Source organism: Dermacentor variabilis, chromosome 6, assembly GCF_050947875.1.
Source record: "Dermacentor variabilis isolate Ectoservices chromosome 6, ASM5094787v1, whole genome shotgun sequence".
Taxonomy (NCBI): Eukaryota; Metazoa; Arthropoda; class Arachnida; order Ixodida; family Ixodidae; genus Dermacentor; species Dermacentor variabilis.
The window spans coordinates 160767063-160787628 of NC_134573.1; the positions used below are offsets into that span (position 1 = coordinate 160767063).

A 20566-nucleotide genomic window follows, 5' to 3' on the forward strand; every position below is an offset into this window, starting at 1 on the left:
ATAGACTGTATGACAGGCTGTTTACGGAAGCGAAGATCTTGGGAGCCTGGCCTCACAGTTCATTAGCCCAGAAAACAGTTCGAGCGCTTTTTCACTACCTGAAGGCAACAGACTTGAGCGCCCGACTATAGACATCCTACACCTAAGTTTTCTCTCTCTTTCACTCCCCATTCCCCTCCCCACTTGTAGGGTAGCAAACTGGACTCAGTCTGGTTAACCTCCCGTCCTTTCCACCGTCCCTTCTCTCTCTCTGTTGTGGAATAGTAACCAACCAATTAACAACCAAAAAGTGATAGAAGCCTTCCATATTAAGAAATTAGAAGACAGGTGCATCAGCCAGACATCCATAGCTTTGTCAACAAAGGAAATGCAATACCTTAGAAGCTCCTTTATGCATTTGGTATGATATGTAGACTGTTGTGTGCCATGCCAGTAGTATCTTATTGTTGCTTTTTTGACGCACGTTCCTGTTTTGACCATTGTTACTTAGTTTAGGTGTCGCGCCTGCGAACTCTCCGAAATTTTTATGAAGTTTATGAATTTTGGCTAGTTCTATGACCATGCGATTGTTGCGTCAAGTTTTATGAAAATGCTCATTCTGCTCACATACTATTCCAAAAATGCGCCCGAGAAAAAGGCATTCAGATAGCACCTACGGTGCCCTCTTGTGGCAGCACGAGATGCCATAGAACAGTACTTACATAGAGCAAGTTTTCAGATAAGTTTATAAAGCAGGCAAAACGGGCAACAGGAAAGTCGTTGAATCACTATGATCTAAAAACAATGCATTGCCTGTCAGTCTCTGAAGTATGCTGCTGCAGCTTGGATACTGTGTCTAAAGGTAAATCATCGTAAATAACGTGCCTATGTGTCCTACCAAAGGTGTTTTCTCAGGGCGAACTGTTTGAAAAATGTTTGCTTTTTGCACTCTCCCTTTCCCATTATCCCATCAATTTTAGAATTCACAGATTGGCAGGTATGCAATGTGCTTTACACTGAAATTCTCTCGAGGCTATCTTCGAGCTATTTCATTATGTTGCAGGGGTTTCTCCTTGGACTGCATTGGGCAGCTTGAAGAGTGACAATGAGAGTGTCATATTGATCAACGTTTGTGAAGGCCTTATCGAGACTGACGCTGCAAAGGAGTGTGGAGCCACGAGTGCAGTTTGTGTGAAGAGTAAGTAGGCAAAATGTGTGAGGTACAGTTGCTGACGTGTACCATATTTACTCGCATTATGATCACACCTGTGAATTTTGTCGTCAAAATTGGATTTTTTTTTTCCCGTGTAATGATCGCACCGTGAACTTGTCGCAGTGATATGTCATGTGCCAAGTCTAGCTAATGATGATTGCGCTTACCATCTGTCGAATGCTACGCGAACGACTCTTGAAGGCATGCCAAGCGGTCTGCACAAACCCAACATTCTTAAGCAGATGCCCTATTTCAGTCCTTTCATCACTTTTTGCACTTATATATGAAAAAAAAAAAAAAGTTACAACCAAGCTTGCCTCGGCTTTATTATTTGTAGGCTTCATAATAGTTTTCGTCAACAACAACAACAACATAGAGGATGCCTTTCGATTCTGCTCGTCTGCACTCGTGGACAAGCAACAAATTGCGAGCGGCAACGATAGTGGCCATGTTTATACCGATACGTTAGAAGTGTACCCTATTTGTACGCTGACGCTTGTAATGCAGATAAGATATTTGCCCACCCTTAGTGGAAGTGTGCCATATTAAAATAGCAGTGAAGACAAAGGCCGCAGTTTCGGCAGCATGCCCGCCATGTGTTTTTATGTCACTGGCAGCTAAGTGCGCCCATCTCTGTTTATATTCCCTCAAAGTGGACATGACTACAGTAGAACCCCGCTGTTACGTTCCTCACTGCTGCGTTTTCCCGGCTGCTACGTCGTTTTCATCCGGTCCCGGCATAGCTTCCATAGGATTCAATGTATAAGGAACCCCGCTGTTACGTCGTAGCTGTGAAAACGTTCCCGCATGATACGTCGCAACTTAGCACCCCGAACCCGCCTGGGCTGAAGTAGGCAACGCGCTCCAACCGCCATTTTGGCTTTTGACGAGTTTTGCCTGGGCTTGGCCGGGCTTGGCTATGGAACTGGCTGCAAAAAGCCGCACGCCAGTTCGAGAGGCCGCACTAAGTGGCCATTCGTGAAAAATGCTCTCACTATCATCACTGTGATTAGGGTCACCGCATGGTTGTTGGACGGGTCGACTCACGGAGGAAGGAAACTCGGGAGAGGCCCTCGCGTCACTCTTTGTGAAGCAAAAGTGAAACCGGAAGTTGGCGTTGCTCGTGGCGTTGCTCCGCCTACCGGGACAGCTCTCCTCTCTTGTTTACATTTCTCCCACGCCGCGCCGCGCGCAACCGGGCTGCTCGGACGCGCGCGCTCCGCAGCAATACTAAACAGTCGTTAGCGGGTTAGCATGATTACGCCAAAGAGGGCAAAATTTCCCGCGGATATTCCTTCGTCCGTTGCCATTGCCGTGGCGCGGTGACGACGAGGAGCACGAGCCGCATGATGCCGGGCAGTGGCCAAATCCTAGCTTTGGAGAAGCCGTCGCGGCTCTGGACCTCCTCTGCAGATACGTCGCACCTCACAGCGACGCTGACAGCAATTCGGCCTTCCAGGCTATTGAGAAACGTGTGGCGATTTCTACCGAGCGAAAGAAACGGCAAGCCATCATTCTAGGCTTTTTAAAGTCCTAAGCGCACTCTGTGGAAATAAATTGTCTATAGTTGAAGCTGCCCTTTTTTTCATTCATTTTCGGAGCTTTCCTCGCTGTTGCGTTTTCCCTGCTGTTACGTTTTTTTCCCCCGGTCCGGTGAAAAACGTATGAACGGGGTTCCACTGTACATTGTTGTTGCAAACTTGCTGATATTAACGATATTATTCATTACTAATATGGAAGAAACTTTCAATGTGCATAATGTACTCACCAGAAGACAAATAATTGCATTCGGCTTGCTCCGCCGGCCGCCATTTTTGTTTTGGTGTCCCACACTGAGCGGCAGCCACCTGCCTGTTGACTCATTGTCATCCCACAGCAAATGGGGGATGAAAAAAAATTTCTTTTCGTGGGAAATTTAAACCGTGTAATGATCGCACCCCTGAATTTGCGTCAATTTTTTTTTTTACAGAAGTGGGATCATTATGCGAGTAAATACGGTATATTCATCTTAGTTGCATATTAAGGCAATCTACTCATTGTGATAGTTTCACTAATGTAGATTAAATTTCAGTCTGTTGTGGTCCTTGAAACACTTGAAGATAGTTGAATGTGAAAACTACCACTTCTTAAAGCTTTGAAGATCATTAAGTTTTGCAGAATGCTTAAAGATGCTTGAAATTGTGTATCTTGCCACAGTCTTTGCAAGCCTATAGCCAAGCCGATCCAAACAGCTTAGAATCTTCGTTATAGGGTGCCATTTTACCCGCCGTGGTTGCTCAGTGGCTATGGTGTTAGACTGCTGAGCACGAGGTCGCGGGATCGAATCCCGGCCACGGCGGCCGCATTTCGATGGGGGTGAAATGCGAAAACACCCATGTGCTTAGATTTAGGTGCACGTTAAAGAACCCTAGGTGGTCAAAATTTCCGGAGTCCTCCACTACGGCGTGCCTCATAATCAGAAAGTGGTTTTGGCACGTAAAACCCCAAATATTATTATTATAGGGTGCCATTTTGTTTTTGGTGGCTGATGATAGATTATGGGAAAAAGGCTGGGTGAGCACTTTGTGGGGTCTCATATGTGTTTTTGGGGTAGAGGAACGACAACACAGTAGTGCAAAAAATAACAAAGGCACTTATTACGCCTTTCCTACACCAGTGCCAGCTAGCTGCATCACAATCAATAGAACATGCCGATGGGCGGCGACAAATCAAGGAAGTTCGACTCACTGCGACAGGATAGCGAGCGAGTATGTTTGCGCCTGTGCTGGACACCAACGCTTAATTGTCTGCATGTAGTCACGCTCGTGCCATTTCTCGTAATAATCTGCAAGTACACTGACCTCCGGTCATGACTAGCTATGCGGGCAAGCCAGATTACGAAAGTCATATGGGGAAAGCATCAGGGAACGCGTGACAGTCGAGTGTACCCACAACTTTTGTTCAATCTGCAATAAAGATATGTTTGCTCATTGCTTAAAACAGTGCTTTGTATTCAAGCTTCTTAAGCTTCTTAAGCTTCTTAAGCTTCTGTATTCTTGAAAAAGAAACTGTGAAGGCCTGGCAAGTCCTTGCAAAGCCTTTAATTTCTTCCACATTAGCTGCTGTGCAATGCTTGCCAATACTTTTTTTTCTTTGCAGAAAGCAACGGGAAGAGCGCCATCTATGGCACACAGCCATCTAAGCTTGCATATGACAAGAGCAGCAAAACTGCCTCAATGACCTCGGAAGGTGGCCTTTGCTGGAATGGCAAAAATCTCAGTTCTGTGATTAATTTTGTCTGCAAACCAGGTAACACTTCTTTGATCACATTTAATTGGCTTTGGTTTTCCTATACAGTAGACTCTCATTACAACGGACTCTATGGTCCGCCAAAAAACGCCGGTTTTATCTGAAGTCCGTAATGTCCGAAATGCCGCACTTCAGAAACTTTTGTTGTGGTGTCTTAGCAACTTTATTGCAGAGTGAGTGACACACGTCTAAAGTAATAAACAAAAAAAGCTGCAGTTTCGCCCGCAAGGTGAAGCATTGAATGCGATAGCAAATTAAGCAAGATAAGCGCTGCAGCAGCAGCATGCGAATTCAGCTTCGTGCTGCCTCTCGCCTCAGCACAAACTAAACGTAGAAAGCACATACCAAGCTACCGGCACTGGACGCACTTTGTCCACATTAGATTACTTTCAAGCTCACGTGGGTGAACTTTGTCCACAATGCAGATCGCTTTCAAGATCCAGTGGTCGTGCCGTAAGTGGCAGCCACCGAAGTAGAACCCCTTCTCTCTCGCCTCGTCCCCATGCCTCGCGCCTGAAAGGAGGCGGTGTGTTCTCGCCCCGCCTCCCTCTCTCGCGCACGGGATATTGAGCCGTGATGGTCGGCTGACCCTTGCAAGTCAGTTGTCAACCTGTGTTGACGGGGCAAAAATATGTTCTATACAACAGATTTGTAAGTGACTCGGAGGAGGACGACTTCGGTGGCTTTGACTAGACTCCGTTATGTAAGCTATCAATAGCAATGTTCATGCAATCGGATTAAGATACTCCTGAAAAGTATTGTCTAGATTTTAGGAGACTTATATTGGCTAGTTGGTTGCTGGCTTGATGGAACGGGGTTATAATGGTGCATTTGAGAATGGGGCGCAGTTTGGCAATAGCTGATTATCCCATCCCATCGTCCTCTGTGCATTATTGTAGTGTCCCATCCTCAAATGCATTATAACCATGTTCCATTGTCTAGATGTAGTAAGGTGCTTGCACATGTTTCAGCATTGCCTATATCGTGTGATTGATGCATGCAGAGGTGGCGGCTACTACAAGCATATATTTTTGTCACACTTGTCGCAACAGGTGCATCTTGTGCACCGGTGTGACTTGTATGCGTCTTTTTCCATAAAAACTGTTGATTTGAGGGGGGTGCGACTTAGAGGCCAGAAAATATGGTATACCCTAATTACATGCACTTTCGACCGTGATTGATCCCAGTCAAGCTAGATCATGATTGAAAGTGGCTGTGTCATATGACACTGGTACTTGTTATTGTAGGCTGCCATCTGAAGGTTTTCTTGATTATTATTTCTGACGGATGTGTACAGTATCTGGTTTACCTTTCCAGGTGCTGTTTCAACAAGTCCTCGTCTCGTCCGGGAGGTAGAGTCGGAATGTCTGCTGGAATTTGAATGGCACACTGCTCTTGCCTGCCCTCGGGTGTCGCACATTGGCCAGGACTGTAAAGTCTACAATGATGCCTTAGGTAAAACCTCTAAGTGACATTCTTGCAGGTTTAGGGTGGCACGTAAATGTTTGGACATATAGCAACAATTCAGAGATTCAAGAATTTCCTTCCTAGCTTCTAAACATTGTACAAGAGAGAACTTATTTTAGTTGATGCAGTAACTGTGGGGTTTTGTCTTATTTGATCAATATTGGAACTGCTTCTGCCTTTGTGCGATGAGGCAATTAAACATTGCAATTCGCTTGAGCAGCAGGTGTCCATTACATTGATTCAGCCAATGGAGGTGCTTTGAAAGTGATAGCCCCAAGAGTGAAGCGTCCGATTGAGAATGCAGCCCTTAATTGATCTTTCTAGGCACTCTTTAACTTCTTGGTAATTTGTCTCTGGGAACACTTTTTGATGTGGTCACTTCTGTGCCTTCTGTGCTTCCATTGATTTCTTTTATATTTGTGCTCGTCTGCTGGCATATTACCTAAAGCCCAACCTTTTGACTGGAAAAAGGAAAGCAAAGAAAAAAAAAAACCCTTTCATAACGCTTATTTACACAGTAGCGCAGAAGCACATGGGTGATGAAATAAATAGAGGGGACATAATGGGACATAGCACTGTGTCCAGTCTACTTCTTCCATTATGTCCCATCTGTTTCTTTTGTCGTCCATGTGCTACTGTGCTACCATGTAAATACTGCCACTCCAACCAGCCCACCAGTCTATCCTTTTGAATTTCATAACAATGTCATAGACAAGTGGCCTCTTTGTGAAAGAAGCCTTGCAGGGATAACACAAGGCTTACAGAGTTGCCACAATTTTTTTTTGTCACTGATTGATAGTTGCGTTCTCTTCCTGATCACATTATAACCTGCTATGTAAGCTTGGAGTTGCATATTGTTCAGAACAGGAGCACAGGCTGATGTGTAATGTTTAATACTGAAATGGCTCCCTTTAATGGAATGCAGGGTTGCATGTACATCTTGCCAAAAGTGGTCATCCAATTGTGTACGTGGCTAGGGCAGCTGCCGTGCTGCGTGATAGGTTTCCTGTGACACTGTTCATTTCGATGAAGTAAGGCGGCGATGAGCATTATCCTCACCCTGCTGTGTGTCGAAATGCTGGGGATACGAATGTGTTGCACATAAGTGCATCTGCTTCAGTCATGTATATGGCAGTAGGCTGGGAGCTCGGACTTTTTTGCTTGCACATGCAGTGCTCTTTAAATCGGCGGAAGGTACAATAGCACAGATTGATAAACTGGGCACGCAACTTTTGTGAGAGGTACACCATTGCTGCAAAGGGCGCTGTTGGTATTGAGCACACCTTAAATCCAGTTATGTGCGTGGTGATATTGGTCAAGCATTATACCATGGTGTCAGATTCTATAGCTGGGCTTCACCTGGGTAGACAAGAGCACTGAAATGTTGCTCATGTGCCAATTTATGAGCGGAAAAATCCACTCTGTTCTTTTTGCTGAAATTTCTTCAGTTGAGGACTGCAGTTTTCTTGTGCGAACATGAGATATGAGAGCAACTAGGAAATATTTGCACCAGCCGAAACTGGCTAATAAAATGCCAGTGGTGTTAGGGTAGGTACCCCTTTCTGGGCACGCTGGGACTGAGGTTTCATACATCGACATTGCTTGCTGCAGTTGTGTAAATCATCATGTAAGTGGTAGTACTGTGTTGTCTGTTTACAAGCTATGTTGCGGTAAATTGTGGCTGCGCTTGCATTTTTTTGTAATGGAAGTTCCACATAAATGATGCTCTTTCCTTTTCATCCCTCTTGCTCTCTAGGCTTTACAATCGATTTGAATCCTCTGAAAAGCAGTAAACCATATGCACTGCAGCATGAAGGTTATCGCTTCTTTATTAATGTGTGTGGCAACGTGACTGACTCTCCATGCACTGGCGATGGCAAGAATGTGAACACATCAGTGTGCCAAGTGTCCATTGCTGATGGGTAAGGTTATAGTCAACTAGTAATATAATGCACATTCAATGTCCATGCATTTGGAGCTCTATGCCGGGATGCTGCTGTTCAGCGGTTCATAGTCAGAATGTTGAGGCTATAAGTTGAGCTGCAAGATAAGAAACAATCAGGCCCGTGTTGTCAAAGTGGTCTCACAGGCAGATTCTGTTAATAAAGTAATGAACATATTTAAATATGATAGCTCAACATTCTCCAGACTGCCTTTAAATTTTTTCTTTTATTGCGGGGGTTGTGAAATAAGTGATGTGTGGACTTAAATGTTTGTTTAATCTCACATATTTACTCTGGCAGTTAGTGGTAATCTACTGTGTGCTGTCATAAATGCTTGAGCGCTGAAGAGAATGCAGATTTGTCCCATCGCTTCTGCGCATTCTTTGTTTTAAGCACTGCAGGACTCTTCATGCAAATTTGGTGTCTTGGTTGCCATCTCCTTTGCAGGCGCTTTTGGTCTCTTGGCCAGGTGAACTCTAATTTGACCTACATCGACGGAATGCTGAACCTGACCTATACCAATGGAACCCCATACAATGACCCAGCCAGGACTCCCCGTTCATCTAGCTTGACCTTTCTTTGCGACTATGAAGCTGGCATTGGCCAGCCCCAGTTTATGGACGAGGCCAACCGCACTTATGCTTTTGTCTGGCGCACCAGCTATGCCTGCCCACCCACTTACTTTGTGGGCTGCGTGTACAGGGATCCTCGTGCGAACGTCAGCTATGATCTGTCCAGGTGACTACTTGAACAGTTCTGCTGTTTTAGAGTTATTGGATTGACATTAGATTGAATAATAGTGTTTGCAGAAGTGAGGAGGTTTGTGCATCGATAGATCGGTGTACTAGGCTAGTGTGGCTGCGTGGTAACGAAACTGATGGTGCTTTACCCTTTGAGTGGCAGGTGTTTTTCAGAGGCACAACAAATTCAATTTCTGTCTAAGTACGCTTTAACTCCCAAGTTCTTTCTAAAAATATAAACATATTTTCCAATTCTTTATTGTTCCAACAAATTATTGCACATTATATCCAGATCCAAAAATATGTGGTACATGTATGGTTTATCTCGTATATTCTCTAGAGATGTAATGGAAAACATCTACTCTGAACAAGACTTTCTTTCAATAAACATGTATGATAACGAAAGTAATTGGAATCGTCAATATATCGAATGGCCGAAATTAAAAGGCATGACATGAAGAGAGTTGATTAGCAAGGTTAGTCTCCAGCAAGTAAAGTGGAAGCTGTGGCCTAGTCCAGGATGGCTTGTCTTTGGTGAACTTGGTGTGAACAGCCAGGACGAGTGCAGCTTGAGCCTGGTAGCTAAACGTTAAAGTGCTCGTGTGTCTCTTAAGTAAATTTTTGCTGCGAGTTATCTTCTTAGTCCCTGCACATGTCCTTGGATGTTTGTGCGTGCTGTTAGTGCCTGCGCAATCTGTAAAGGAATTTTCTGTAATTGCCAATGGACTTGTCATGGGCTGCAGTCTTCACCTGTTTAGGGCACATTTTCTGAAAAAATTACTATGCATTTCAATTTCTTACATGACGTGCTTCAGTAACACTCTCGGAACACCCAAATATGGGTACAATTAGAATGGTAAATCTAACTCAATAACTGCAATGATATGTCTGCCATTGTGAATGAAAAAAACTGATTTCTTGTTGCAGCGACAATCCTTTCAAAAACTGACAAAATACTTATAGTGAGCCGGTTTCGTTGTAATTCGAAATGTGTCGGTTCACTCATGATAAGCTGAGGTCGTCGTATTTAAGGGGTTAAACGGAGTTCCCTGTATGCTCTTGAGTGCACAGGGGTCACAATCGGCAATTACTGTGAAAGTCGTTTGAGCGTAATCTTGGTCATGTTCTAATTTCACCAGTTTTTCGTTGCTGCATGAACAACAGTTGCCTTGAACTGTTTGGCAATGTCCCACTAATGGGCCATTTATTCTTTTTTACCCTGTGTCAAGATTGAATCAAGCAAACCCCGACGGAGACTGGATAGCTGAGCAGCACGAGACGGACTACACCGCTATGGCCTATGTCAGCGTGTGCCGTCCACTAAGGCATGCTCCACTGGGCTGTTCCTCTAAGGCAGCGGTCTGCATTGTTCACACTTACCGGAATGGAACGGTAAGAGGATCTGCTTAGTTTTCATTCTTCTATGCTACCTTCAAGGCTGAAGTGAATTGGGTTCGCGAGCAGCCCTTCTCGAGCAGGAAATGGTGACACCGAAACTGGAATAAGTTTTTAAAAACCTAATGGGAACTACAGAATATTACAAGTACAAAACTATACATGTAAAGTAAGCTGAGGAACATATAAACTGGAATACTGATGGTGCGCATTTGCAGATTACCGCCTACCCTGGCTGGGCACACGTGCACTTTCCATGGAGGTCTGTGTCAGTCTGCCCACTAGGCTGTTCTGCTGTTTGTTTAAAAGCGTTGACCACTTCTGTTTCTAAGGGATTTTCATAAGGTCATGTCAAGAATCCATCGTCAAAACTGCAGCTCATAGGCGTAGCATCGCCAGTCATGCGCTGGCACTTGTAGATTCATTGCTTCGGCGATCTCAACAAGGTGTTTCTAGTCTGTACAGAATTATTTTCTGGGGCTCCACTTGTTCAGACTTCCTGCGCACGCTGCGGCCGCATTCACCAGCCGACCACCGTCATCTTGGCCTTGTTTTGAAGCTGCCTTCTTTGTGTGCATTTTGTGCCGGCTCAAAATGGTGCTGCTCTAACAGAAGGACCCCACTTGCCGCCTTTCCGAAGGGTGATTTCTGGCCTCTGAGTGGGTGAAGTGCATGCGCGCAAGCCGAGCCCCCCCCATCCTGCGCCTCCCACTGTCCAAGCGGCCATTTTTTTCATTACGATTTTTGTTTCGCGTGCGCCGAAGTCTCCGTCGTTGCTGCTGTTTGCGTAGGTCATCTTTATCTGCTTTCTCTTGCATTCATGTGGCTGACACACTGTCTTTTCGTCTGGTGGCATATCAGGAGATGCTCGTATAAGGAAGACATCTCGAGCTTACGGGGGGGAAAAAGCCAGAAAGCGTGGAACAAAAGGCTGAAGACCGCTGGTGATGGCGCGCTGCCCAAACGGCTGGCACGAACGGAACGGCCAGAACCACCTGTAGCGTCAGAAGCGGCGTTCTATTGACGCTGTTGATTTTAGTGGGCCTAGCTGCAGGTTGTCATCAGGTTGTCGGCTGGTGTGTCCAGTGGCATTCTAGACTGCATTGATACGGCATGCTATTCAGTGGGCAAATCGGCTGAGTGCGTGAGAAGTCGAGCAATTGTGTTTGAAGAAATGTCTCGTGTCACAGTGCCCAATGGAGTGGGAATTCAAGCTGATCGTTGCAAAAGCTTTGGAAGTCGCAAAGGGAGCATCTAGACGTAGTGCTACCGAGGCCAGACTTTCAAAATGGCACAAGCCAGCAAAGGACCTTGCATAGAACACTGGTGTGCTGTAGGGCGAAGGGTTGTTGTACGACAATAATTAATTTAGGCCCCTCAATAAATATTCCATGTGTTTTTTTTTTAATTTTGACATTGGATAAGTTTATTTGGCTATGGAAAGGCTACTTTATTATACAACTTTTTGTATTCATTAAGCTTGCAGGCCACTGGAACCGGCGTATGAAGTGGTAAATGTGGTTTCTCATGCTGGTTTAGGGGCAATACATGGCTTTATAACAAGCTTTTTGCTGTTTTCTGGGAGGGTAGTCATATATTTAGTATGCCCATTCTTGTGAAGACTAGAGCTATGAAACGTCATTAATATTGCTTTAGCTATATTTCAGAAAAAGTTGCAGCTAAATTTCAACTGCGTTTTTCTCTAGGATGTTCAGAGACAATAACAAGTTTGGTACCAGTGTATTCATATTGTCACGCGCTAAGGCAAGAATAAGCAGCAGGATCAGCAGCCAGACACTAAAATGTCAGACACAAGGAGGACGGTCCACCAGCTGGCGCAAGATCCTTGACTTCGTCATCTTCAATCACCGTTTTTGCTGGGCACGCAGCGCTGGCTCAAAACACCAGGTGGCATTATTCCCCCTCCCAACGGAGCATAGACTCGATGCTCAGACACAAAACGTACATGGAAACTACACAAATTAGGTAAGACAAAAAAAAGTGCGGGGGGGGGGGGGGGACGCGCTAGCACACATACGGAAATGCACACGGAAAAATGTGTTCTGTGGTCGGGAACAAAAAAAAAAAACGCTTCACAGTTCTTTGGAGGAAGACGCGAGGACAGCGAAAAAAAAAAAGGTTGTTTCACTAGTACACTTCACCGTGTAAAATACTGCTTGAGGCGGACCACATGTACAGTCTCTGCGCGTGGTAAACAGCGCATGGACGATGGCAGGTCTCCATCTGGGATCACTTCATAGTTCACGTCGCTTACACGCCTTAGTACTGTGTATGGTCCGAAGTACTTGCTGAGGAGTTTCTCGCTGAGGCCTCGCCGTCTAATGGGTGTCCAAACCCAAACTTGGTCACCAGGCTCATAGGTCACTTGTCTATGGTGGAGATCGTACCTTATTGCATCGGTACACTGCTGCTGTCTTATGTGCACGCGGGCCAGTTGACGCGCTTCCTCGGCGCGCTGAATGTACTCCTCGACGTCAGGAGCTAACTGGTCGAGCTGGTCGGTATCTTCATATGGCATCATGGCGTCTAGCATAGTTTGGACATCTCGACCATAAACGAGGCGGAATGGCGGGAAGCGTGTAGTTTCCTGCGTGGCAGTGTTGTACGCAAACGTTACGTACGGTAGGATTTCGTCCCACGTCTTGTGCTGCACATCCACGTACATAGCGAGCATGTCTGCCAGTGTTTTGTTTAGTCTTTCTGTCAAGCCGTTAGTCTGAGGGTGGTATGCAGTGGCCTTTCGATGACTCGTTTAGCTCAGCTTGAAGATGTCATCCAGAAGCTTCGCCGTAAATGCCGTCCCTCGGTCAGCGATGATGAATGACGGTGCGCCGTGCCGAAGCACAATGTGATGCATAAAAAACTGGGCAACTTCAGATGCTGTCCCGCGTGGTAGTGCCTTCGTCTCAGCGTAACGCGTCAAGTAGTCAGTTGCGACAATGATCCACTTATTGCCGGAGGAAGACAAGGGAAATGGTCCAAGAAGGTCCATTCCAACTTGATCAAACGGCGTACGCGGAGGGTCGATGGGTTGTAGAAGGCTTGCAGGGTGGTGACTTGCGGCGCTGGCATTCACGGCATCCTTTCACGTAGCGTTTGACGCAAGCAGTCAGTCTAGGCCAGTAGTACAGTTGTCGTACCCTGTCCAGAGTCCTTGAGTAGCCCAAGTGACCAGATGTCGGCTCGTCGTGGCAGGCTAATAGGATGTCGTCGCGAAGGGCTTGAGGTACTACTAGCAGATGTGGTTTGTCGCCGGCACCTGTGTTTCTTTTGTATAAGATGCCCCCTCGTAGGCAAAATGACAACCGTCGCGAAAGTGGGCGAGGAATGGACGCGATGCCGCCTTCTAAGTGATCGATGACGGGTCTTAACTCAGCGTCCGATCGCTGTTTAGCGAGCAGATCCGGCCCGCTGAGGGCTCCCAGAAAGGCGCTGTCGTCTTCCTCGTCAGGATTCTGAGATTTAATAGGTGCCCGTGATAACGTGTCAGCATCTTCATGTTTCCTGCCTGACTTGTACACGATGGTGATGTTGAATTCCTGGAGTCGCAGACTCCAACGTGCCAATCGTCCAGAAGGGTCTCGGAGGTTGGTCAACCAGCACAAAGCGTGATGGTCGGTCACAACTTTAAATGGCCGCCCGTAGAGATACGGCCTAAACTTTGTGGTAGCCCAAATAACCGCGAGGCACTCCTTCTCTGTGGTGGAATAATTGGACTCTGCGCGTGACAGAGTGCGGCTCGCGTAGGCTAGAACTCGTTCAGTGCAGTCTTGTCGTTGCACCAGGATAGCTCCGAGACAGATATTGCTGGCGTCAGTGCGTACTTCTGTGTCGGCATCCTCATCAAAATGACCGAGCACGGGAGGAGAAGACAAGCAACGTTGTAGCTCCGCAAAGGCGGTCTGTTGTGCATCAGTCCAGAGGAATGGAGTGTCGTCACGCGTAAGGCGAAATAGCGGATCTGCAATCTTCGAAAAATTTTCAATGAAGCGTCGATAATATGCACACAAGCCCAAAAATCGTCTCACACTTTTCTTATCAGTTGGAGCGGGAAAATCTGCTACGGCAGCAGTCTTCTCAGGATCAGGCCGAACACCTGCCGCGCTTACGACGTGACCAAAGAACTTCAGTTCCTCGTAACCGAAATGGCATTTCTCTGGCTTGAGTGTAAGGTCAGCCGATCGAATGGCTTCGAGTACATTCCGAAGGCGTCGAAGGTGCTCGTCAAAAGTTTCCGAAAAGACGACATCATCGAGATAGACGAGGCAGCTTTTCCATTTGAGGTCAGCGAGAACGGTATCCATCATTCGCTGAAATGTGGCTGGAGCGGAACAGAGCCCGAAAGGGAGTACTCTAAATTCGTAAAGGCCGTCCGGAGTTACGAAAGCAGTTTTCTCGCGGTCACGTTCATCTACTTCAATTTGCCAGTAGCCGCTTTTCAGATCGATAGAGGAGAAATACTTCGCGTGCCTCAGCCTGTCCAGAGAATTGTCGACACGAGGCAACGGGTACACGTCTTTCTTTGTGACGTTGTTTAGCTTCCGGTAGTCTACACAAAATCGAAGCGTGCCATCTTTCTTTTTAACAAGGACGACTGGCGATGACCAGGGACTGCATGAAGGCTGGATTACGCCGTCTTGAAGCATTTCCTTCACCTGCGTTTGAATAGCATGTTGTTCGGTCGGGGAAACACGATAAGGCTGTTGCCGTATGGGGGGCACGTCGTCATAGGTGATAATACGGTATTTCGTAATCGATGTTTGACGTACCTTCGACGACCGTGCAAAGCAAGAGTGGAACTCAAGCAACAGCTCGCGCAGGGGTTGTCTGTTCTCTTCAGGAAGCGTTGGACTAATGTCGACGTTGCGTAGAGGTGCTTCAGCAGTGCCGATTGCCTCGGAAACAAAACACTCAGTGACATCGGCGATCGGGTCGGCGTAGGCGATGACAGTACAGTCGAACCCGACTATATCGAACCCGTTTACATCGAATTATGCCATATATCGAACAATTTCTGGACACGGTATAGTTACAATGAGTATATATAGCAAAAATTACGTATACATCGAACAAAACTAGTAGCGACTCCCGATATATCGAACGTCAAGCGGCGGAAAGTGCCCCCTGAAGTTGGCTTTCCCTCGCGGTGACGGGAAAACCCGGCGGCGCGGCTCCATCCAACCGCTGTCCCTACGTGACCGCGCTACCTCGGAGCCGCCGACACCCCCCTACAAAAAATGATCCTGGCCCGCCCGCCCGCAGCGCTTGCTCAGACAGCCAATCAGAAGCTCTTGTGCGCTCGTCGTGCAAGATGGCGTAAGTGCGAGTTGTCTCGCTGCTTATCTGATTCATTGTGTGCGCCTTCTCCCGCAGTGTTCCGTGATGAAGCGGCAGAATTTGCCTTTCGTCGTGAAGCTCGAATTCATAAACCGGGTCGAACGCGGTGACAAGTAGGATGTCCCCGCAACGTACAAGATTCCGAGGTGCACTCTCGGCACGATCTTGAAGGGGGAAATTAGGGCTAAAGCGGCCTAACTCGCGACCCGGTGCCCGTAGTGCCCGTGGCGCCCGACGCGTACGTACGCACGGCCGTGTACGAGTGGTTCATCCAAAATAGCTTCAGCCGTACCGACTTCCGCGTGCTCGGTGATGACTGTAAATTCTGATTAATGCGACGAATCCGTTGTCGTTGTTGCCGAAGTTTGGAGCAAGCTGTCAGAATTTCCGGAAGCTGTTGACGAATCAACGGTGGACGAGTTTGTGAGCGCAAATGATGGTGTCGCGACCACGGGAGAGCCCGGAAACGAAGACTACATTGCCGACATCGTGCCGAGCACAAGTGAAAATGGGCACTACGAGGAAAGCAACGACCGTCTTTGGCCCACATCCTCCGAAGTGATTGGTGCGCTCGCACTAGTCCGGTGCTTCTGCGCGAATGCGGAATGTTGCGGCCTCAGCTGCTCAGACTCCTTAGACAACGTGGGGAAGTGCGTGCCTCGCACGCAGCGAAATTGCCCAAGCAGAAGAAAATGCAGGACTATTTCGTGCGAAACTAAGCTAGTTTCATCAATGAAGTGATTTTAGAAATGTGATTTTAGAAATGGTATGTGCTTTTATGACATCCAATTATTTAGCAGGATTATATCGAATTACGCTCTATATCGAACTGATAGGCATTTTTTTGCGAGTTCGATATAGCCGGGTTCGACTGTACTGGGGAAAAGGTGCCGGTGTTCGTAGCTGAAGTTGGTGACAAGAACCTCACAGTGGCCATCGTGGAGATCGACAAGGCTTCTTACTACGCAAACACCATGAGAAAGCAGGAGAAACCGATTGCTTTCTACGACTGCTTCACCGTGTATGAGCTTGTCACATGCCACTTGAACCACGACACTTGCACGCGGTGGTAACGTGACAGCGTCATCGATGACACGAAGAGATGCTCGAGGGTGGATGGTGTTGGTCGTCGCTGTGGCGCTTTTTGTCGAGAAAGTGACGAGGCGTTGTCGAATGTTGATTATAGCGCCGTGCTCCCTGAGAAAGTCCATGCCGATGATTAGGTCTCGAGAACACTGAGGGAGAATGCTCAAACTGGCAACAAATGTAGAGCCGCGAATCTGTATTCGTGCCGTGCACATGCCGAGTGGTGTGACGATGTGCCCGCCAGCTGTACGAACTGGTGTTTGATTCCAAGGCGTGGTCACTTTCTTCAGAAGGGTGGCCAGTTTTTCGCTGATTATAGAATAATCCGCTCCAGCGTCCACTAAAGCAGTCAATTCACGACCGTCAAGCAGTACAGGAATGTCCAAGGAAATTCTTTTTCTGGAATCAGCAGGTACTGTCGTCATCGATGTATCGTCGGTCCGCGTACGCGTCAGTGGGGGTCCTTGAGCACGTCCAGACTGAGCGGCCTCGCCCCCAAAGGTCGCTGTGGTTAGTTTTCCCGTCGTGGGCTGGGCGACCGACCCTGCACCACGCTTGCATACGTACGGCGAGTCGGAGAAAACCGCCGCGGCGAAGGGGAGCGTGACTGGTGTCGAGCTGATGGAGATCCGCGCTGCTGGGCAACGTATTCTTCAATTTCAGGAGGACGCTGGCCGAACCTAGGTCGCGGCGAGTTCGCTGAGAATCCGCGTAGTCCGAGCTCTCGATAGGAGCACTGTCGGTAGACATGCCCACCTTCGCCACAGTGAAAGCAAAGGGGACGGTGATCAGGTGCCCGCCACACGTCTGATTTCCTCGGGGCCTGTCGGTGGTCCTGGTAATACGAGGCAGCTTGGACGGGCTCTAGCATGGCCGGGCGCGCGGCGCGAAGCGGGGAGGGAGGTGGGGCAGGTTGCCTCAAAGCTTGCGAATATGACATATGTGGGCTGTCATGTCTTAGCGGTCGAGCTTCTGTATTGAAGGGTGGTTCTTTTAGCGCATGCTGAACTTCGTCACAGAGAACGCTGGACAAGGAGCTGAGCGTCGGCTGTGAAGGTACCGACAGTTTCTGGAGTTCTTCGCGGATCACGGAACGAATGAGTTCTCGAAAGAAATCGACGTGACCCCCGAGAGCTCCGAAGAAGTCCGTAGGTGAGGCAGTGTTCACTTGACGTTCGTATGATGGTGTCCGCTGGCGAAGAGTCTGCTCCATGGTGATGGCCTCGGAAAGAAATTCTGACAGTCTTGGGAGGACTGCGCACGAGACCGCCGAACAGCTGCTCTTTCACTCCGCGCATCAGGTACCGCACCTTCTTTTCTTCCGACATGCTGGGGTCGGCTCGTCGAAAGAGACGCGTCATGTCCTCGACGTACATTGCGACACTCTCGTTCGGCATTTGGATACGGGACTGGAGATCACGCTCAGCTCGCTCTCGGCGATCAGGGCTCGCATATGTCTCAAGAATCCGCCTTTTGAATTCTGCCCATGAAGTTCAGGCATCTGCACGGTTCTCGTACCATACACGTGCGCCATCGTTAAGGCTGAAATAGACATTTTTCAGCTTGTCTGCGTCATCCCACTTGTTGAACGCGGCAACACGTTCATAGTGCAACAGCCAATCTTCAATGTCCTCATGTATGGCGCCGTGGAAGGGATTCGGCGTTCGCGGATTGAGTAGCATACAATGAATCGGCGTTGTGCCTTCCATACCGGTTGGGGTGGTCGGAGCTGCCATTTTCTCTGGGAGGAGTCCAAACTCAGGGGCTTGTCCACGGATCCTTCTGCTGGCGCGGTGTACAGGCGTAACCACCGATACGGGGCTGGAGCTCCTGCTGCCCGGAGGGGTTTGGTGCATAGATTAGATTACCTCGCACCTCCACCAGTTTGTCACGCGCTAAGGCAAGAATAAGCAGCAGGATCAGCAGCCAGACACGAAAATGTCAGACACAAGGAGGACGGTTCACCAGCTGGCGCAAGATCCTTGACTTCGTCGTCTTCAATCACCGTTTTTGCTGGGCACGCAGCGCTGGCTCAAAACACCAGGTGGCAATATTAAAATGATCTCGGAGGTGATATATCTGTTACTCTAGCACCATTTGGCAAATTACAAAAAAATATTGAGTGAGAACAAGAAAAAAAAATACTCACAGTAAATGTTCGTCTGCTTTCTTACCTTTAGAATGCCTTCAAACAAATAGCATCACCCCGTAGAGCAAATCTTTGGCATTAGTGCCGTGCACTTTTCGTGTTTAGCAATGCGAAATTGCTGAAAAGCCCCCGTAAGAGTTACCCATTAAGTTTATTTTCAGACTTTAGTCATTTCTGAGCCAGAGTGCTATCGAAAAATTAATTATAGAATTGAAATCAGCATGAAAAACTGATTGAAACAGTGAAGTTTAGTTCAGATTTGAACCAAAAATGAAGACATTTAGAATCCACATCCCCCCTTAATATCGTCAAAATGTGGTCACCATAACCATGGTGAAGAAAGTGAAGAATATATCGTTCTTCACTACGAATTAGTTTTGTCTCGTCATAATGTGGAGGCATTGGGAATGAGAGTACACATTTCATGGTCAAGTGAGTTACGAGAACGCACTACGTCGCGAATGGCATTAATGTTTAAGGCATTAGCAAGTTAGTCATTTTCTGTGCCCATGAGGCACGGGTGTAAAAAGAAATAATGATGCTTATTGATAAAGGTGTATGAATGTTAAAATGTTGTACACTAGGTTAGTTCTTCACACTGACACAATTTCACATCCGTATATAAGAATAGGAATTCAGTCTCGTTTCATTATGATCATTGTGTCGTCGTGTACAGCTATAATGAAGAAATTTCAGTGCTCCTTCACACACTTCTATTAATCGGGCCAGCTTCAAATCATGCTTAATTTACGTGCTCCTGAATTTTTTTTATGTAGGAGAGGGTGGTGATTGCAAACGCTGGCCAGGCACGTCATGCCCCTCAGAACATGTCAAGTCTTCTCACGCTTCAATATGACCATGGTGACCCGTGTCCATACAAGAAGAATGCAACTTACAGTTCCCTTATTCACTTTATGTGCGACATCAATCAGGTGAGTTGTTTGGAGCTTTCATCTGAGTGTCACCTTGTCTCATGTTCGAGGCTTAGCATTGGTTTTCACATCAAGCACAGTGCTTAATTAAGGGGTGGTGTGCTGGGTTGTCATTTCAGTAATTTCATTGAAGTAGAAGCTCAAACATGAAGACGCTTGGTGTAGTTCATGAAGTCACAAATGGGGGTTAAAGGGGCCAGAGTTCACGAAAGCATTTCTCCTTGTTTCAATAGTACTTATTTTTTCGTAGTTGGTTCTGGTGCATGCAGGTGAGTCACTTTTTAGCTTGTTTGCTTATGCGAATGATTATAGTTTATTTGCTAGTGCATCAATGGAGAAATGAAATGCATGATTTTGGCTTGACTGACAGACATCATAGGCATTGTCTTGGAGCACCTTTCTTACTTTGTCATCTGGTACCTTTGCATTTAGAAGAAAAGAAACGAAACAAGGACCCTCCACAGTGAAGAAATTTCAGCTTTAATTAAGTGTTAATTTAATTAAGCTGAGCTGTTCCACTCTAGAATTTGGGCTGCTTTCTTAGACAATAAGCGGATCTTTGTGGACTTCACCTTGCACACCTTAGCAGCACCTGAGTACATGAAGGTTTCAGTGGAGTTGCAAATTTTTTCTATCCTAGTTGCTGAAACTAGTTGAAATTTGTTAAATATGCAGTACAATGAAGCCACATTCAACTTGCATTAACCTAAATTTTCCTGCTGCAAAACTTTGAAATGGCTTTTGCATTTTTTTTCATCTCATTTGTGATGCAGATTTCGTAGACAAGTTTTGTGCATTCACACATTTCACCTGTCCCTATGTACAGCGTGGTTCACTGTTAACAGGGTATCCACCAACCTGAAAAACCATGAAAACCGGGAATTTTCAGGGATTTTGAGTAGTCTGGGAAAAGGGAAAACTCAGGGAATTTGTGCCTCTACCAGGGAAAATTAGCTGTGATTTTATTGAAAGGGTCACAAGTCGTGGTAATGCTAGCTCAAGTAACGGACAGGAAT

At 46.9% G+C, this 20566-nt stretch overlaps 1 protein-coding gene across 1 annotated transcript in view; it reads left to right on the plus strand.

Annotated features, from left to right (window-relative positions):
* Lerp (lysosomal enzyme receptor protein) overlaps positions 1–20566 on the plus strand; it is a 94093-nt gene that overhangs the window by 17570 nt on the left and 55957 nt on the right. The window contains exons 9-15 of the mRNA XM_075696481.1: positions 1043–1177; positions 4331–4480; positions 5798–5935; positions 7704–7869; positions 8338–8628; positions 9860–10022; positions 19395–19550. Coding sequence (XP_075552596.1) covers positions 1043–1177; positions 4331–4480; positions 5798–5935; positions 7704–7869; positions 8338–8628; positions 9860–10022; positions 19395–19550 — 1199 coding nt within the window. The remainder of the gene's footprint in view (positions 1–1042; positions 1178–4330; positions 4481–5797; positions 5936–7703; positions 7870–8337; positions 8629–9859; positions 10023–19394; positions 19551–20566) is intronic.